This window comes from Eubalaena glacialis, chromosome 5 (assembly GCF_028564815.1).
Source record: "Eubalaena glacialis isolate mEubGla1 chromosome 5, mEubGla1.1.hap2.+ XY, whole genome shotgun sequence".
NCBI classification, from domain to species: domain Eukaryota; kingdom Metazoa; phylum Chordata; class Mammalia; order Artiodactyla; family Balaenidae; genus Eubalaena; species Eubalaena glacialis.
Window position 1 is genome coordinate 36,722,458 of NC_083720.1, and position 20,520 is coordinate 36,742,977.

Below are 20,520 nucleotides of genomic sequence, written 5' to 3' on the forward strand. Positions count from 1 at the left end.
AGCAGGGACGTCTTCCCGTGGACGCCCTCATAGCCCACAGGTGAATCCTCGGTGATGGGGAGACGCGGGGCTCCCGGGCCCACTATACCGCCAACTGTTTCTAATCATACACTTAAACAACACAGTCCCCACCCCTGCTAAATGGTAACACAAACCAAAGCAAGGCATCCCCTCTTCCTCCAGCATCTGTGTTCTGTTTAAACTCAGGTTCTTGTAACCAGGAGGCACGGGCTGGACGGTTTGCTTTGGGGCTGATCTCGTGATGACGGCTACTTCGAGGACTGGACCTGGAAGCTGTATTAGTTGTTACCTCTGAAAACCTAAATGTATTCCTAAATGTATTTGGGGTCCTGTGCGAACGTCATGTGCTGCTGAGTGCACGGGGACCAGCTTCCCAGGACTCGTGATGGGGACGAAGATGAGGAGGCAGCAGTAGATCTGGCATTCATTGGGCACTCACTGTTTTAGATCCTTTACCTCATGGCACTCCTGCGGGTGGGATGATTATGTCCATTTCCCTGATGAGAAAACTGAGGCTCAGGAAGGTTAACTCATGTGCCTAAAGGTCACACAGCTCATAAGGAATCCTGTCTGTGAGGAAGGATCTAGATAACCAGTGGGGGTCGATGTCACAGAAGGAGAGAGACAGAGACAGAGACAGAGAATTGGAAGAAGGAGCAGGTAGAGAGCTGTGTCCGAAGCAGCGGAAGCCCCCATTAGGACTGAGAAGCAAAGATCCCTGGTGGGTTTGAGGAAGGGGTGTGGGGGGCACAGCCAACTGCATTGGGTTGAGGACTGAAAGGGCCGTGATGAAGGGGGAAAGGGTAACTGGAGGTTATGACGGCGAACTCTTCATTCCACACTTGATTTGGGTGAAAGGACTTCGGGCATCCCCCGCGACCCTCCACCTGGGCTCCCGCACTGCCCCCTCTGTGCCAGTGTGATCTGCTCGCCAGCTCCTGAGTGACCTGGCTCTGATGGGCATAGCTCCTGAGCCGGTGTGATGTCTGGCACATGCTAGGAATGCTGGGGACACCAGGAGGGAGAGGATGGAGATGGAGGGGAGAGAAGGGAAAAGCATGGACGGGGTGTGACAAGGACACTGTCACTGAACCATCTCCGTTATGGTCACATTGCTAGTGAAAAGTCCCCTGAGGTGGCCGCACCCCACGGGACAGATCCCAAGCATCTAGCATGACTGGGGCTCTTCAGTCAGTGCGCACAAAGTGCCGGGGGTGCAGGGAGGTCCCTTCCCAGGGCAAGCTGTGAAGGTCCCGATGGAGGGCCCAGCTGAGCGAGGTTTTGAAGGTAAATAGGAAGAAGCCAGGTGACCATTGGGGGAGCAGTGTTTCAGACAGCAGCAGAGCAGGGGTGGTCAGCTGGGGTAGCAGTGGTTGAAAAAACAGACCCTGGGACCAGACAGCCTGGCTTTGCACCCTGTTTTCCCACTTATTGGCTGTGCGGCTTTGGACAAGTGACTTAACCTCTCTGGGTCTCACTTTCCAGAGATGGTAATAATGCTTACTCACTGGGATGCTGTAAGATTTAAGTGAACTATTACATGGAAAGTGCTCTCAGTAAGTGTAGGCAGTGTTATTATTGCCAAGTGTAGACTGTGAGTAGGTGTAGCAGGACCAGGGCCAGACCAGGCTAGGAGCTGGGTGCTGGCTTAGCTAGTGCCCAGCACTGGGTGTCGTTTGCAGGACTTGCCAACTGAGTGTGAATGAAGGGGTTGATTTCGTGTTCAGCAAATCCAGCTCAAAGCAGAGCATTTGTGCATTTGAACCAAAAAGTCATTGCCCACCTGAGGACCCAGATCTCACGAAGGTGCTGGTTATAGCCTAAGTCCAGAACGTATGATGGATGAGCCAGTGAGCACACCCTAAAGACAAAGGGCAATGCCGCATGTGGCCGTGACTCCCTGAAAAGCACCGTGTCCCACATACTTAGAGAAAAAGGGACTCAGGTGATTAAAAAAAAAAAGCAGAAAGCAAGCCATGCTGGCTGTGTGGCCGATTGAGGACTAGGCTCCCTTAAAGAAGAAAATCATTTAAAATACAAGTGTTTTGGAGTGTTTGTGTAAGATCATATGGGACCAATCACTTCCTTTTACATTTCTCTTGGCCTGCCTAGTAAATTGCATGTACCTAAGCATGGGGAAAGTTGACTAAGAGCTTGAGCCAGGGCTGGGAGCTGCTTTTCCTTTATCTCTGGAACATTTTCAAATCAGTTGAGAATTCTGCTGAGGGTAAATGGTAGATACTCTTCCTCCCACTGAAAATGAAGGCCGCCCTCACTCTCATTAATATACACTGATATGCGTCTGTTAGCCAATACCAATGACAGATGATATATCACTCTGAGGCATTAATGATATAGGACATGCAAATCAGTTAGTGAGTGCCTGGTGCCTGGGAGGTGTCTAGTAAAAGGAGGACTCTCTTTATATAATTACAAACGTGGATGTTGACACCCGAGGCTGCGTTCTGTTCTGTCCACCCTGGCTACTCAAAGTGTGGTCCATGGAGTATCTCCTGGGAGCTCTTAGAAATGCAGACTCTCAGGGCCCACCCCAGACCTAGTGAATAGGATTCTGTGTCTACAAGATTGCCAGGAGATTTCTGTGCAAGTTAAGTTGTTAAATGCTAGTTAGTCTGAGAGATACATGGCTGTGAATTAGAGAAGGGTGTAAATGTCTGTATTAGTTTACTTGGGCTGCCATAACAAAATACTACAGACTGCATGGCTTAAACAACAGAGGCTGGATATCCAAAATCAAGGCCTGGCTGATTGGGTTGCTGGTGAAGGCTCTCTTCCTGGTTTGCAGACGGCCACCTTCTCTCTGTGACCCCACATGGCAAGGGGGATGCAGGGGGCAGATTGGGGCAAAGATGGGAGGGAGAGAGATTGTCCTTTTCTTATAAGACCACCAATCCTACCAGATTAGGGCCCCACCTATGACCTCATTAGGGCTTCAATATAAGAATTTAGAGGGGTCCCAATTCAGTCCATAGCAGGGTTCCCGTTACATTTTTGGCTTTGTAAGGAAATGAGTTCTCATGCCTTCTTCCCTGACTCAGCTCAGGTGAGCCCCTCCTCCATCACATCATGCCACAGAATCCAGGGGAAAGGTTCCACCTCCTCCCTTCTCTGGGCTCAGCTCTGGAACTGTCAGCAGGGCTACACCCTCCTGGCCTCCTGTTATTCGTGGGTGGTTCGGAGCAGCTCCAGCTCCAGGCTTTGTCTTAAGGGTCCTGTGTCACCCTGTAGGCAGAAATGCTTGGCCAAATTCTCCCCGTGTGGCACAGATGTAACCGATGATGCCATGACGTTCACAGATTCTTGCTCCCCCTTCTCCCAGCCCAGCATCACACGTGTAATAGCAGCAAGAAGCAGGAGCCCCAGCCAGCATCTCAGTGCCTTCGCAAAAGATGCTCAGAGTTCAGAGTACATCTGTTTTACTGCGTGTTTCCTTTAAAGGAATGGGCTGGATTTGGTTCATCCAGGTGATGCCTGGGTAGAGAGACTTCCCTTACAACAAGCCCCATGACAGCATGATGCTGGGGACAGAGAGACCCTCCTGTCTTGAGCTTTCATTCAACAGCTTATCACTGGGCACCAATCATGTGCTGGGCACAGGTCTGGCCGCTGGAGATGGAGCGGTGGGCAAAGTCCCTGCTTTCCTGGAGGGTGTCTTTTCATATCTCACTGAGGGGAAACAAGCAACATGCACATAGATATCAGAAACGGTGAGACTTGAGGCTAAAATGATGCGAGAGGTGAGCCATTCAGCTATTTGAAGAGAGAACAGCAAGTACAAAGGCCCTGAGGTGGGAACAGGCTTATTATGCTGGAGAAAATGTTTACATTGTTCATCAGCTGTAGTTTTCAAAAGCAGTTCCCACCACATACAGGATTTTTAAAAGAGACCGTCAACCCGAAACAATAGTTGTAATGAGCATTGTTAAAACCCCAGTTTGTAGAGTATCACATGACTTGTAAAACTCTTGGCTATCTAAGTGTTCGACCCAGTTTAATTGATGGGAAACAGAGGCCCAGGGGCCAAAACAACTTGATTAAGGCCAACCCGCCTTTAGGAAGCAGTGGCCATTCCACTAGGGGCCAGTTCTGAGTTCACGTCATACTAATTCCCTGAGGTTTACTATTTGATTTTGGCAAGTGTTTGTCCTGAATTTGATAGAGTGTCCAGAAATCTGGCATTAAAAAAAATAATTTTGAAGAAGCCACATTTCCAATGGGAGAAGGGCGTTAGGAGCCTGAGAATTTCAAACGTGCATCACAGTGATTTTTTTCCCCTCCAGGAACATAAAAAACAGCATTTTAAAGCTACGAATGGAGAGCTACGATGTGGCATTAGTAGCACAGGGTCTTGGGTCAGACAGGTCTGGATTCAAATCCCCCCCGGCCCCACCCAGTGTAACCTGAGACAAGGTACTTCAGCTCTGTGAGCCTCGGGTGGGTGTCCTCATCTGCAGAATGGGGACACTGCCAGCACACATCTCAAGGGTTGAGGTCAATGGAGAATTTCTGTGAAGCATTTGGAAGAGAACCTGCCATGAATTAAGCCCTGGACAGGTGTCAGCTCCTACCCGCTGCCCTGGGCCTTTCCCACCCAGCCTGGCCTCCGCTGCAGGTTCTGTCACTCACAGTAACAAGACCCCTGCTGGAGTCCCCAGCACCTGCTGATCAGGCAAGTGTGGTCCAGGCTGTGCTCCAGGACTGGGAGGAGGGAGAGCGAGATGCCCTTGGCCTTGTAGAGCTCACACCTGGTATAGTGAACACAGAGGCAGGCCCTGGGCAGGGGGTGGCCGTGGCGGGGGGGCTGGGAGCCAGGGAGAGCCCTGCTGGTGGGGGGACCTCGACATGGACACCTGAGGGTGGGAAGGAATGGGCCCTGCCCGAAACCCCCCAAGTCTTCCCTTCATTCTTGGAAGAAGATCCCAGGTGCGTGCGCTCCGGCCCCGTGTCACCCCAGCCCTTGTGCCCAGATCCAGCCTTGCATCTGCTGTGCCCCTGCCGGGGATGCATTCCTCAAATGTCACCCGAGAGCGGCTGCCCCGTGGCCTTGCTCAACCAGCTGCTCCCCTGATTTACTTTTCTTCCCGTCACTTCTCACTGCCTGGTCTTTGCTGACTGTCTGTCTCCCCACGAGGCTCTGAGGGCAGGGCAGCTGCCGTGTCCCAGCGCCCAGAACAATGCTGAGTGCAAGCACAGCACAGCGGCACAACACAGCACGCACCACACACAACACACAGCACACACAACACAACACAGAATACACAACACAGCACACACAATGCACAACACAATACATATAACACACAACTCACAGCACACACAACACAACACAGAATACGCAACACAGCACACACAATGCACAACACAATACATATAACACACAACTCACAGCACACACAGCACAACACAGCATATGCAACACAACACAGCACACACAATGCACAACACAATACATATAACACACAACACAAAGCACACACAACACAACACAGCATATGCAACACAACACGGCACGACGCACACAATGCACAACACAATACATATAACACACAACACACAGCACACACAACACAACACAGCATACAAAACACGGCACAGCACACACAATGCACAACACAGTACATATCGCACACAACTCACAGCACACACAACACACAACTTTCAGAACACAGCACAGCACACACATGACACAGCACACACAGCACAACACAGTACAGCACACACAACACAACATAGTACAACACACACACAACACAACACAGCACAGCACTGCCAGGCATTCTGGCAGCACTCAGCTGTATCTGACCTGGCCTGGAGCACCAGCTGCCTGCGTTGATGGGAAGAATGTGTCCCAGTTTGCCCTGGATGGCCCCTGTCCGTTTTGCCTGCATTTGGCCCATGGGATGCAGTGATGTGACGTCATCAGCTTGGCCCCAGCGGGCATTTCAGTTTTCAAGCCCTATTAAGTAAGGGGAAAAGTGGGTGCAGGAAAAAAATCAATCAGCCCATGGTACCTTTCCCAACAGAATGATTCTGCACATTTGCAAAATGTTCTCCCGGAGTGAAGATTGGAGTTGATCCACTCATATAAACTTGCTTTGTCCTCTCCCTCGCCAGGTTTTATTCCCCAGCACCAGCTGGCCTGCACCACAGATATCTGCTGGGACCACAAGCAATTGCAGTACCACCCTCACCCCTCACTGCCCCTCTCCCTGCCAATCCATCCATTGCACCGCAGAAGCCTTCCTAACACGGCATAACACCACCCCTCCCCAAAGACCCTCCCTGGCTCCCCCGTGCCCAGAAGATGAAGTCCGGGTTGCTTAGCCTCACACCCTGAGCCTCCTGGGCCCTGTGCTCACCTCTACAAATGCATTGGCTGCCTCTCTCACAAGCTTCTCCTGCTCTATGTCACACCATTTTCATTTGCAATTTTTCTAACATCTACATACCAGGCTCTGTTCTAGGTGCTGGGGATACAGCACTTGCTCTCATGAAGCTTATATTCCAGTGCAGGGAGACAGATCAGTGATGGCACATAGAAGGGGCTCCATAAATGTTGGTTCACTGATGGTCACACCAACCCTCTGAGTGGGAACCATTGATGCAGTTTCACAGGTGAGGTGAGTTCTCAGAGAGGGTAAGCAACTTGCCCAAGGTCACACAGCCAGGAAGTGGCAGAGCTGGGATGTGAACCCATGTCATCAGATGACAAAGCTCTTAAGCACTGCCCCTTCCAGCCTCCCATGACTGGATGAGACACTGACCCTAGTTATTAAAAAAAATTCAGGAAAGACTAGAATGAGAATCAGCTTCTCAGGCTGATTTTTTTAAATAAAAATATTTATTTACTTTTTTTTCACTTAATCTTTTTAAAAAATTTTATATTGGGGCATAGTTGATTTACAATGTTGTATTAGTTTCAGGTGTACAGCAAAGTGATTCAATTATACATATACATATATCCATTTTTTTCAGATTTTTTTCCCATATAGGTTATTACAGAATATTGAGTAGAGTTCCCTGTGCTATACAGTAGGTCCTTGTTGATGATCTATTTTATATATATTAGTGTGTTTATGTTAATCCCAAACTCCTAATTTATCCCTTCCCCCCCATCTTTCCCTTTTGGTAACCATAAGTTTGTTTTCAAAGTCTGTGAGTCTGTTTCTGTTTTGTAAATAAGTACAAAAAATGGGCAGAAGATCTAAATAGACATTTCTCCAAAGAAGACATACAGATGGTCAAAAAGCACATGAAAAGATGCTTAACATCACTAATTATTAGAGAAATGCAAATCAAAACTACAGTGAGGTACCACCTCACACTGGTCAGAATGGCCATCATTAAAAAGTCTACATACAATAAATGCTGGAGGGGGTGTGGAGAAAAGGGAGCCCTCCTACACTGTTAGTGGGAATGTAAATTGTACAGCCACTATGGAGAACAGTATGGAGGTTCCTCAAAAAAACTAAAAATAGAGCTACCATATGATCCAGCAATCCCACTCCTGGGCATATATCCAGAGAAAACCGTACTTTGAAAAGATACATGACCCCAATGTTCATAGCAGCACTGTTTACAATAGCCAAGACATGGAAGCAACCTAAATGTCCATCAACTGATTAATGGATAAAGAAGATGTGGTACATATATACAATGGAATATTACTCAGCCATAAAAAAGAATGAAATAATGCCATTTGCAGCAACAAGGATGGACCTAGAGATTATCATACTAAGTAAATCAGAGAAAAATAAATATCATATGATATCACTTATATTTGGAATCTAAAAAAATGATACAAATGGACTCAGGCTGATTTTTAAAGCCCAGAAGTAGTTGTTCCTGGGAGATTTTTGCAAATCCTTCGAAAGCTGTAAAGCATTGTCCTCCCTCCACGTGGCATTGTGATTTACAAGGCACTTTCCCCCAGGTCCCCATTTCACCCCCAGGGTCACAGGGTCACTGTGCAGTTATTACAGAAGAGGCATTCCACACAGAGAGATTATTGGATTACATGACTCTCCAAAGTCCACCCGCTGGTAAATTTGGGGCCCGGGATCCAAGCAAGGGTCTAGCCGAGTTCTGTGCTCATTCTCAGATGCTCTCTGCCTGCCCGCCTTGCAAGGGGGTCTCTGGAGGGCGGTCACAGTCTCCCTCAGGTGGAAGAGAATTAGAAACATACTGGGTTTCTCATCCTTTATAGAGCACGTACTCTCTGCCGACTTTGCTATAAGTACTTTGCACAGATGCACTTGCTAAATCCTCAGATGTGGGCAACACTATTACCCCCAATTTACAGATAAGGAAACCAAGGCCAGAGAGGCTGAACTACTTGCCCAAGGTCACATATCTGAGAGCAGAAGTATTTTTCATCTCTCTTCCGTGCCAGTCCATCTTCTGTTTTGCTGCCAGTGTGATCTTTCCAAAATCAAAATCTCATTATTTCCTTACTTGAAATCCTTCACGAGTTCTCCATGACACCCCCAAATCTGCAAGCTCCTCATCGGGACATTCCAGACCCTCTGAGCTCTGCCCCCCTGCACTCCCAGCTGCCTGCACACACACACCATTCCTTCTGCCTGGAGTTCCCTTCCCTCTTTGGCGTCTGGAAAACCACAGTGGGCTGGGTTTTGTGTTTCCTCTGGACCCCCCGGCCCACACTTCAACTCCTTACCCCCCTCACCTCTGCTCAAGTGTGATCTTCCCTGAGCACCCATATGAAATAGCACCCCATTCCTTCCCTACCCCTGCTCGACTTTCTCCGTGACATCTGTATTCATCCAGGGCACCATCTACGTATTTGCGTAATACCATTGTCTGAACCTGATGGGACCACAAACTCTTCGAGGCCCCGGGCATATTGAGCCATATTTGCCGAGTGGGTGAATGTGCCCACAGTGGTGGTTCTCGGAGTGGGGTCCCCCGACCAGCAGCGTCCGCATCACCTGGGGACCTGTGGGGAATACAGCTTCTCAGGTCCCACCCTGAACCGCTGAGTCAGAAACTCTGGGGCAGGGCTCCTGGGATCCGCAGGGCCTCCAGGTGATGCTGATCTGAGTTTGACAACCTGGACAGAAGGCTTCTCCGGACTGATGATGGGTCCACATGCTTAATTCGGGCTGACCTGAGTCGCCGCCCTTCAGCCCGACAGCGTTCTCCAGAGGAGTGAGGTCTCCATGTGCATTCAGGACTGGCAAGGCTGTAGCCAGCTAGGCAGCTGTCCATGGGTATCAGCCCTTGAGGGGCGTTGAAGTGCTACTGGACACATGACAAACTGGAAAGGGTTGTACTTACCAGACCCCCTGGGTGGGATGCTGCGTGGAACTGGAAGGAACGGATTGATAAACCACCGAGGCTTGGTGTGCACCCCTAGGGGCATTCGGCAGGCGCAGAGCCAGGTAGGTGATCAACTGTTCCTGTTTCCCCGGGACTGATGAGTTTCTCAGGACTCTGGACTTTCAGTGCTAAAACCAGGAATGTCCCAGGCAAATGGGGACAGTTTGTCATCCTAAAACCTAGCACTACGTGGGCTTCTAAGAATCTGAGTGGATGCTACAGCCATGCCTACCACTGGCACTCATCTCTGCACGAGCTCCCAGGCTCCAGCTAAATAAATCTTGGACAAGTCATTTGGTGCTACTTCAAATGCATGATCTTTATTAACCTGCCCAAGGCACCTCCGTGTCTTGGTCTAGTCTTGATGTTTATGTTTTAAAAAGAGTACGCACTGTATAATACCATTACCATGCATTTCAAGAACAGGCAAAATCTACTTTTAGTGACAGAGGTCAGAATAGAGTCACATGGGGGCCTGAGGGAGCCTCCTGGGTGCTGGAGAAGCCCTCAGTCTTGATTCAGGGGGTGGAGAGACAGGCCTGCACACGTATAAAAGTTAGTCGAGCTGCCCACTTAGTATTTGTATGTGTCACTGCTTATACGCCACACCACGATAAACAACGAAGAGTAAGGTTTGAACCTGGAAATTTTACTTTTTCTGATACAGAACTTAATGTGTTGCAGAGAATCCGAGAATTGGAGGATAAACTGGAGGTCCAGAAGCGACATCTGAAAGAGCTGGAGGAAAAGGTGAGTGGTGTGAGCTCAGACCACCCCCTGGGCTTCTCTCCATGAGTCGTTCACATGGAATATTCTCTTCTCCTGTCAGTTTCATGAAACCCAAGGAATGGGCTTTGTCTCCAGCCCTCCCTTCTCTGCCCATGTCCCCCAAACTGGCAGTCCAAGAAATAGGTAGCCCCATCAAGTACTTTTCTAGGGAAGAAAAGTACAGTCTGGGATCGACTGTGTGTGAGGGAGGAGGGTGGTGTCTTTTTTTTTTTCCACAAAAGACCTTCCGGTGAAGCCCCCTGACACTACCTCACCGTCTTTTGTGAGCCATAAACCAGCCACAGACATTGGACTCATTCACCTTAAATGACATATATGCCCCAAACCAGTGAGTGTTCTTAAAAGTCTCCTCCCTCCAGCAGGAAGTATGGCTGACACCCAGCCCCATTGTCTCCCTATGGTTATCACCATTTTAAGGGTGAGAACGCTGAGTCTGAGAAAGATTCAGACACTTGTCCATGATCCCACAGCTGGAAAGGGATACCCGGGATCTCCAGGGAGGTCACACCAGTGCCCCCGCCACACGTTGCTGGTCCAGACGGACAAATGAGTCCACACATGCGGCATCTTTGTCAGGGCACTTACCACTTCCCGTCCATCCACTAGCTTTTATTCATCTCTTTATCCAAGACAGTTCTTGCCACAGAATAGGGCATCAGCAAATGTCTGCAGAATGAGTGATAGATGAGTAGAGAGAAAACCCACAACTGCACATTTTATATCGCAGAGGTATGCTCACGTGTGGGAACAGGTGAAGGGCTCTGACCCCATCGGGGTGGTCCGTTGGGGACAATGTGCCCCAGGAGGCTTGAAGGGTGATGTGCCGTCACTCCGGGGCAGCAGATGGAGAAAGGGTGTTTCTGGGCTTCAGGTATCTGAGGCTGGTCTTTGGAGAGAGGAAGCCGTCTCATTCCATGGACAGAGTGAGGCCAAAGTCACGAAAGCCACCAGAGAGCAGATTCAGGGCTATCTACAAAGGGGATGACAGCCTGCTCTGTCTAGAGGGAATCAAACACAATGGCCCAAAGAGACAGAAGAGCTCTTCAGATGGTACACCAGCCTTCTCTCCTGGGAGTCAGCTATTACACAGGTTCATTCACCTTCCCGGCATCTTCCCATCTGCACCTGGAGCCCTGGGGCCTCCCAGCCTGCACAACCAGCAGGGGGCAGCAGAGGGTCATGGCTGGAGGATTTGGGCCAGTTCTCCTGTCGGCGCCCTGGAAATCCCATGGAAATTCGGTTTAAGCAGATTCCTAGAGTCCCCATCTGCTGCACGCCATCCCCCCTCCCCAGCTTCCAAGGTTATTTTGAGGAGCCGAGGGGATCTCAAGGATACTTCAAGGATTTCCCCGCGGGCACTATTGGCCTGGGCTGGTGGAAGAATAACTCCAGCCACCATGGTCAGTGGTCAGGAACTCTCTCCCTGCCACACTCCACAGGCTGGTCTTGGCAAGGACCTCCCCTTCCCCGGGCCTCAGTTTCCTCATGTAGAATATGAAGAGCTAGGTGATTCTAAATGCCCCTTCTAGCTCTAACTTCCAATGATTCTAAATTTGGTTTAAAATTTGGTGGCTGTCCAGATTTTCATTTTTTCAATAACAATTTAGGGGAGCTATTACCTTGATTTGGGAAAAAAATAATGAATTATTTTCAAAAGCCCCGGATAATGTTCAGACATGTTTCACCTAATCACCAGCAATTCTTTTTGAATAAAGCAAGTAATAAATAAACTAAGGGAAAAAACTCTACTCTCAAACTGACCTGTATAATTTTTCATTCCCTTAAAGCCATTTTTTTCTGCAATTTTTTTCTTTTTAAAGTAGACTAATCAAATGGCACAAAAGATTTTAAACAGTGGAATCTCTTGGGAGAGTGGACCCTGCCAGGGATGGTATAGGGGCCGGTCTGCAGGTCGGACTGGATGACCTGTGACCCGGGTGGAATCTTCCTTGATCCTTGTACACATGTCATGCCTGGCCTTTGGTGGGACCATCAACTATGACTATTGGAGAGTTCTTCCTCTGTATATATACTGTCCTGCCAGGTTCTTCAAGAAAGTCACACCTCTGCACCAAAAAGCCCTGGTCCATGGTGTACATCTCACCTGTCTAAATTAGCCAGATGTTTGGGGACTGTGTAGGGACAACCCACCCTGGGTGAGACATCCCACAGGATGGGTTTCTCAGGTGAAAAAATCAGCTCCTAAAGCCCACTGACTTCCTATTTCTCTTTCCAAACCCAACCCCAGTGGTGTAGTTCTTGTGAAATGCTGTCATTGAGTTCCATACTACATATCTTACATCTTTTTTTCTTTTCTTTTTTTCCCCCTCATTTTCTTTTGGTCTTATTTTATAGTTTTTGTTCCTTTTTTTGTTTTTCTCACTAGCATTCATTCTGTGGCCTTGATGACTTCAGTGAGCCAAGAACTCGGGTTGGTATCCTTTCATTTTCACTGATAAAAATGATTTTTCTAAAAAGGAGATTTCCTCCCAGCTCTGACTGTAACATTCCTTTAGGTGCCATGGAAGGTGGCCTTGTGGTGGATTGCTCCTCATCAGGCTCACTGGCCACAGGGCATCCGGGGGTCACTGGCGAGTTCCACCCCTGAGAGGAAGATCAGGGTGCTATCTGTGAATAAGATTGGACAATGGGGACCTGGTTGTCCCCCTGTTGTATTTTATCTTGAGAAGGTGGTTGTGGCTTTTTCCAAAGTTTCTTTCTATTTTGGCTTCGGTTTTTGGTGCTCTCTATTGCCTGTGGGACAGTAAATTCACCGTAGGGTCCAGATCAGAGTGGGCTTCTGGGATCAGGGGTCTGCAGGAGTAGGAGGCTGATGGGCGAGTCCATGACCTGCATACAAAATGCCCAGGAAGCCTGTGTAAAGAGCCCAAGCTCCTTGCCTCTCCCCCACCCCCTGTCCTGGACCCCAGGCCTGGTTTTGATGCCATCCCGAAAGCTGGTCCTTCTCTGATCATTGGACCCTGCGTGTCTCATCCTGCGTTCCTGCTTTGGCACCCAGGCCTCCCCCATTCTCCCTGTTCTGAGTGCCCACCATGGACTGGGGTCTAGAGTTCTGGGCCCTAGAGTCTAGAATTCTGCTGCTGAATCTCGCCCAGGTGAGGGCCCTGTGAATTCTGAGGATGCCCACAGCCTACTAGCCGCCTGGACCCCCAGGCTGAGCTCTGACACTGTGTCCCTGCCTGATGTCCTTGTGGATACCCTGAGCCCAACCCTTGCACACAGGGCTTTTCCTTGGATCCTCTGTGCCCCGGTCCTAGGACAGCGCTTGGCACATGGTTGATGCTCATTCCGTGCTTGTGCAGCAAATAAAGGAATGATCCCAGGTCTGATCAGACTGGGAGTGGGGGTCGCCATAGTGGGTTGGGGGTGGGTGCTGAGAGACAGGCCATCTGAACCCTATTTCCTCCCTCCCTGGATTGTCGGGGAAGGTCCCTCAGTGGGCTCAGCTGGAGAGTTCAGGACAGTGATGGGAACAGGTGAGGGCAGATAAGCCAGGGGCTTCCCCAGCCATTCTCACCCTTGGTTCTTGTGTCATTTCAAATTATTTTTTAATTTTCCAGGATAGAAAAAGAGCTTATGGAATAAACTGAGTCCTATGGCAAACCCAACCCCACTCAAACCAAAATTCAACAGCAAAACAAGCTATTCCAAGCCCAGAGACTGAAACCAGAATTCACAGATACTACACGACAGCTTGAACGGGAGGCATTTAGGATCTACGGCTGGGTCCTGGCTGGGCCGAGCTGTAGGAGCTCTGCAAGGATGATGGGGAATTTGTCAAGCTCAGGGCCACATCCAAGTCCCCACTGTGGCACCTTCAAGAGCCCGAGGGGCAGAGATCTGAATACCAGGAAACTAAGTGCAATTACTAGAAATGGATTGATTGGAGGGCCGCTGCACTGTCTGGGGACAGACTGCATCCTTGTCCATGCACAGCATGCCTCCCCTAGCTGTGGTGTGTGCGCCCGGCTAGACACTGACTGTGTACATATGTCTCCATGAACTGTGCCGTGTGCATCCTGGAGTCTATCAATCAGCCAGAGTGACTTGCAAATGTCCCTGTGATCTGAACCCAAAGTCAAGCCCCAGTCAACAAAACCCTCCAGCTGTGTGCAGCTGAATTCAGCAGCTGGTGGCCAGAGAGAGAGGGCTGGAGCCTCGCCTACTGCGGACAGTGGACCCCGGGACCTCAGATTTACAAGGGGGAAGCCACAGGCTCCATCACTCTTGAGGGTGAAAGTCCCAGAGCTTGACTGCACCTGGGCCATTGTAGATCAAGGATTGAGAGGTGGACAGCGTCCCCGCCTAGACCACACTCGGGCTGTCTCACATCTGGGTGGTAATTTGCAAGGGGCTGGCAAGGAAGAAATGCTGGGTTGTGGAGTGATCCCTGGAGCACCCGCGGGAAATGAGGCTCCTTCCGCAGTGGTCTGAGACCAGGTCCACTTTCTTACAACCTCGGAGGAGGAGACAGCCATTCCTGATCCCAGGAGACCTGCCTCTGCACCAAGCCTCCCAGGAGAACGGATTGGGTGGGGCAGCCGAGGAGGCCAGGACACCAACTGGTGGAAGTCAAGCCCAGGAGCAAATCCTGGAGAAGAGAAGTTACTTTCGGATGTTGTTGCTGTTGTTATTCTAGGGTGAGCAGGTGGGTGGGGGAGCATCTCCAGGAAAAGGCACCTGCTCATATGACTGATCCCTCCCAAACTTTTGGAAGGAAGACGTTGGGAATCAAAATAGATCAAGTGAAATGGAAGGTAGTGAATGTGAAGGAAAGGACAGCTGCATCTTGTTGGAAGGAGCAGCTGAAGGCAAGGATGGGTTGATCCCAAGGATGGAAAGATTCATTGCTCTGTGTTTGTTGGGCTGCAAGAGCAATCCTATAATTTCTAGTGAGAATAACCTTTGGAGAAAACTAAAATGACTGAAATTCAGGCTACCAAAGGAATCAAGGAGGACAGGGAATCCAACAGAGGAGCTGAAAGTTCTCAGAAGGATAAACCCAAGGATGGAGAAGGACGTGGAGCTCAGCACAGAAGGGGGGCACCCAACCAGATGGAGAGGGATATTCAAACCAAACCAAAGGATTAGGGGGCTCTAAGAAAACACACACCCAAGACAGCTGAGAAGTGATCATTCTCTTTTGAAATCTAAACCCAAAGCACCACCACAGCAGCCCCCATGACTTTCCCACATCTGATAACCAAAAGCAAATGAACTGATGTCTTTGCTTGAAAAAAGCAGGCATCTGAGAACTCCAGGCAGCAATGGGAATGTGGAACCATGCAGCAAATGAAAATGAAAAGCACGTCTGCTTTCTCTGGGGCCAAAGAAACACAGAGAAGCCTTGCTTTGCTGACTTAGTAGCAGAAGTCCAGGAGGTGTGCAAGGGTCTCTGGGAAGCTAGTCCCACAGCACAGAGTGTCCATCCCTCCCTGCTGCAGGAGTGTGGGCCTCATGCCCTCCTGCCCCACGCTTCTGTCTTCTCAGCTCTCCCACTCAGACAACAGGATGCCAATGGCAGTGGCTTTGAAGTCAGACCCATCCAGGTCCACTCCTAGACCAGCCACTCCCCTGCAGTGGACACTGGCAAAGTACTTGCCGCTCAGAGTCTTAATTTCTTCATCTGTGGAATGGGGGGTGATAGTTCCCACATAGCACCTCACAAGAGGTCTTCTTTGGGCACAACTAGACAGTTAGACCCAAAGACCCTCAGATACTGGCAGGAGATGCAGCAGGCAGCATCTGATGCACCCTTGTGGAAGTCGTCCTCCAAGGAGACCATACGGCCCACAGGGGACCAGGGGCCAGTCTCTTTGGCCCCCAGGAGACAGTTCAGGTGCGAGGGAGTGAGGCTCATACAGGCAGGTGCAGGGAGCCAACAACAAGTCGGCATTTCTTGTGACAGTCCCAGGCATCGCTTCCGAGGTTCCTGCCAGGGACAGGCCCAGTCACAAGAGCCACAGGGGGCCTCAGAGTTCTGGCGGCCCACCAGGTGCGTACTCATGTACTCACACGTCATCCTCTGCCCACCGTGCCCAGATGAGACACACAGCCCAGGGCTGCTGTTGTGCTTGTTGCCTAGTAATGCAACTGACCTTCTGCCCAGATGTGGTTTCCAGGTGGTAGAGCTACAGACTCAACGGAACCCAAGTCAGTTTCTCACACAGAAAGGAGAAGGGTTGGGTCCACCCTTTACCACCAGCCTCCTCACAGATCTACTTGGGGGGTGAAGGGAGAGCCCAGGTCAAGTTCCTGACACAGGGACGCCATGCTATGCCACTTCAATGTGCTGTTTCCCACTCCCCTCACATCTCACCCCTCCCCTCCCCTCACGCCTCATACTTCATTCCTCCCCTCCCCTCACTCCCCCCCCCCCCAATATCCCTCAGTCCTCTACAGGCAGTGGAAACCAGTGAGGGGCAGGGTAGAAAAGTCCAGGGGGCAGACCGTGCCCCGCCGCCACCGTCTGGCAGCGGTGTGGGCCCGGAGACCAGCCCTGCGGGTGACCAGCCATCCGGTTTGCCCAGGTCAGGACTTCCAGTTCTAAAATGGGGAAGTCCCGGGCACACTGGGCATTTTCCGCCCCGCTGCACATACTGAGTTGGAGTCGGGTGAAATGCAACAGGCGGGCGTGTGCGGGAGCTGAAGCTTCTAGAGTCCGCTCACCCTAGAGGTCCCAGGTGCACTGACTCGGTGCCCAGGGCCCTGCGGGCGGAGGGTGGGGCGGGGCTGGGGGCGGGCGCGGCGCTGCAGGTGCACTGCGCACGCGCAGGTCCTGGTCGGGGGCCATGGTCACCTGGAGAGTTGGACTCCGCGATTTAGCGCCCGCTCAGCACCTTTCTCGGCGAATTCATCATTCTCTCTCCTTCCATTGGCCAGCCCTGCTTCCCTCTTTCGGGATTCTCGCGTTCCGCAGTTGAGCCTCCGGGTCCGGGGCTCCTGCTCTCCCCTCACCTTCCAGAACCAGCTTGTGAAGAGCTGACGAGCGGGAATCCCACCCGCCACTTCCGGTACAGAAAAGCACGTTTGTTTCTCTTTTCTCACATTTAACCAGGACCTGATAGAGGCCTGCCAAATTGGGGATCCCAACCAGCCGATTTGGGGTGCCCCCCAGGTTGTCTGAGAAGCCTTGGGGACTCCTGCAGACCCCGCACTGTGACCCTGATTCCAGCTGAGGGGCAGAGCTGCCGGACTCCAGAAGCCTGGCCTCCTCCCACCTCCCTCCCAACCCTCCTCCCGCCCCCTCCCCACCATCTCTCTGGGCCTGCCATTTCATCTGAAGTGGGGACCCCTTTGTCCTGCCCTCAGCCAAGCTCTGTGTCCTTCCTGTGGTCGCCCTCAGCCTTGGGGAACCTCACCCAGGCTGCGAATGATGCAGGGCCACGTCCTTACAGCGGTTCCACGGCCATCTGTCCCCTTCCCTCAGGTCTCCAGCCCTGAGAAGCCCGCAGGGGTGATAATCCACGGGCAAGCCGTGTTCCTGTCCTTCTCCCTCAGACACAGATGGTTCATTCCAAATGAAGCCCACGGTCTTAGTTACTTATCCAAAAAAAGTCTGAAGACACTTCCCCAGGCAGAGGCGCTGGGGCTCAAATGCCCTTTACCTGTCCCGGATGCACCTTTCCTCTGGGCTGCTCCCCTAAGAAAGGTCTAGAATACCTGCTTCCTCCTTGCAGGCCTGGCACATGACTTTTTAGGTGGTCACTTGGCCCCAGTCAGCTGTCAATCAATCCTTCTGCTCGAGGATGCTCCTGGCGGCTAAGGTCCCTGCGGGCTTGCTGTGCCAGGCGCAGGACCAGGCACTTGAGAGCTAAGTGACTCGTGCAACAGCAGGGAGGGGACTGCTGTTCATCTCATTTTGCAGGGAGCTGGGTTAAGCGCCTAAGATCTTGGCGCATAAGAGGCAGAGCTGGACACAGCCCAGGCAGGCGATCTGAACTACATGTTGCTTCTGCCTGGCACGCACAGCCTGCATGCTGCATTCACTGTGTGCCTGGCGCTGTGCACTGCTTACCCTACAGCCACTCATTTATGCCTCAACAGCTCTTGACGTGGGTACTATTTTCACTACCCACGCCCACCTTTTATGAGAAGTTAGGTGATTTGTCCAAGATTCCATCCAAGAAACACGGGAGATCTGAGTTGCCCCACTGCGCCCCCTCTTGGCTGAAACCCCGCCCTGCTGCCTCTGACTGCTCCGTGTCTATTGCAAGCCCCCTGCGCCACCCTACACAGCCACTTTTGAGGAAGTAGAATTTAATTTTTTTCCTTTGCATTATGGCTTATTAAAAAATATTGAATATAGTTCCCTGTATAATAGGACCTTGTTGGGTTTAAAAAAATTTTTTTTTTCCATCATGGTTGGGAAATACACTCTAAAACACAATTTTCTCCCAACCCAGACAACCTCTCCACTAAGGTAGACAAGAAAGAAAACAATTTTATTATCGAATGAGCATCAAACCAGAATGTGATGTGCATCACAGACCATCTGCTAAGAGATTTTGCAAAGACAGAAAAGAATCTCACTTCTTGTTAGCCAAGGAGATACAGCCCAATTCGTACAGGTCCTCAGGATAAACAATAACTTGTTGTCACGTAATCTTCAAAAACACGTTCCTGGGTCAGAAAAGCAGCAAAAGGCCTATATAGCTTTTAAAAGAATTAACATATATTTCAAAGAGATGAAGAAAGAACGACGAGTTTTCTAAAGTAGGTGCTCTCAGAAAAGGGTGAGGGAAGTCTCTTCCATAATTTTTAACAAGGATTAAGTCCCATAGTTTAAATTTCTATTTATTCCTGCACCACTCTGCATCAGGCCTATTTATTGCACCCTTCCCTGGCCAGCTCCTTCCGTTCTCGCCTCCTGCACCCGCTGCGGTACGCCATCCTCAAAGATCTGACCAGGACCCTCCTTGGCTCTAAACACTCCAGGGACCCCCCCTCCACTTCCCACACAGAGATGCCATGTCCTGGAGTCCAAGGCCCACAGGGATATGGCTCCAAGTCACCTTCTGTCCTGGGTCCTCACTTCCCCCTTCAGTGTGTCCACTGGGCCAGCCAAACCCGACCACTCCCACTCCCTTCACCTGTCCTGACTCTGTCCTGGGGCTTCGGGCCTGAGACTCCCTCCGCCTGGAGGAGCCTTCTGTCCACCTCTGCCAGCTGCGATGGGTCATTCCTTGGCCACCTATACAGCCTCAGGCTCCTCCACAGCAGGATGTGTTTCCTCCTGTTCGGGGTCTGGGTTCATCCCTTACCCCTTGAGTTTTGGAGTCAGACTTGGATTTGAATCCTGACTCTGCCACTGCCCATCTGTGGGGCCTGGCCAACTCCCCCAGCTTCCAGAGCCTCTGTTTCAGCATCTATAAAATAGTTATGAAAATGCCCGCCTCCTGGGGTTTCCAGGAGAATCGGACTAGGTAAGGTGAGATGACCCAGTGCAGTGCTAATTTCCCTTTCCCTTCCCCTAGTAAACTCCAAGCCTGTGATAAATGTTTGCTGGACTCAGAAAGGAGGTTTAGAACTTCATTTATTACCTGGTGAAAACTTGAGCCTCATTGCTGAGAATTTATAACACTCTGATGGTCCTGCCTAGAAATCTTATTTTACCTCTTTGTACACATTATTAAATTTTTAATTCCAAGTGACTTTTCTGCTTTGGGTGAGTGCAGGCATGCTGGCTTGTAAAACGAGAGGCTTTCATTCATATTGTATGACATTTCTGCAGGTGAAACCCAAGTCCCCCACTCATGAATAATCCACCTGTTCTTGCCCTCCTCAAAGGATATTTTCCTGCACAATCGGAAGGCACTGCAGCCACCTTGAAATCTCCAGAAAGTCCATGTTGCAGATTCACTTAATTGTATTAAGTCTTGGCCCATGAACTATGTCTGGGATGGAGCCGACAGCTAAAGGACGGACTGAAAAAAGTTTCAGCTACGTTGTCAGAGCCCCCAGCAGCGATGGGTTTGATATAATGAACGTCGATGTGAAGATCGACACGTCCTGGATCTTCCAGGATGTAGAGGAGACTGGTGAGGAGCCGGGATGTCTTCCAGAAGAAGCAGCCAGAAGCCCAGACATGAACACGGGAACACTCAGGAAGCACCTGGAATCCTCAGAACAGAAGCTGTTGGCAGCTGTGGACAAGTACGTGATGTCAGAGTCTGGGCTGAGGAGCAGGTAAATATACCATCTGGACCTCTTCTTTGTGTATGTACGAATCCTGGGGCATCCTAATTGTGTCAGGATGGAGTGTTGAATCATTTCTATGACTGAGGATGCAGGCAAAACAATTAGTGTTCCATAACCCGCCACAGCAGT

The 20,520-nt window shown here is 50.5% G+C and overlaps 2 protein-coding genes across 18 annotated transcripts in view; both read left to right on the plus strand.

Annotated features, from left to right (window-relative positions):
- JAKMIP1 (janus kinase and microtubule interacting protein 1) overlaps window positions 1–12,576 on the plus strand; it is a 70,590-nt gene extending 58,014 nt beyond the window's left edge. For 15 of the 16 annotated variants that reach the window (XM_061191205.1, XM_061191206.1, XM_061191208.1 and 12 more), the window contains one exon: window positions 6,812–6,844. In XM_061191205.1, coding sequence (XP_061047188.1) covers window positions 6,812–6,844 — 33 coding nt within the window. Of the gene's footprint in view, window positions 1–6,811; window positions 6,845–10,065; window positions 10,132–12,525 lie in introns of those variants that run through there. The other variant, XM_061191204.1, reaches the window with a different exon arrangement.
- A 7,516-nt stretch (window positions 12,577–20,092) lies between these two features.
- The window catches only part of C5H4orf50 (chromosome 5 C4orf50 homolog), a 48,489-nt gene continuing 48,061 nt past the window's right edge, over window positions 20,093–20,520 (plus strand). For both annotated transcript variants that reach the window (XM_061191221.1, XM_061191222.1), the window contains exon 1: window positions 20,093–20,379. In XM_061191221.1, coding sequence (XP_061047204.1) covers window positions 20,093–20,379 — 287 coding nt within the window. The remainder of the gene's footprint in view (window positions 20,380–20,520) is intronic.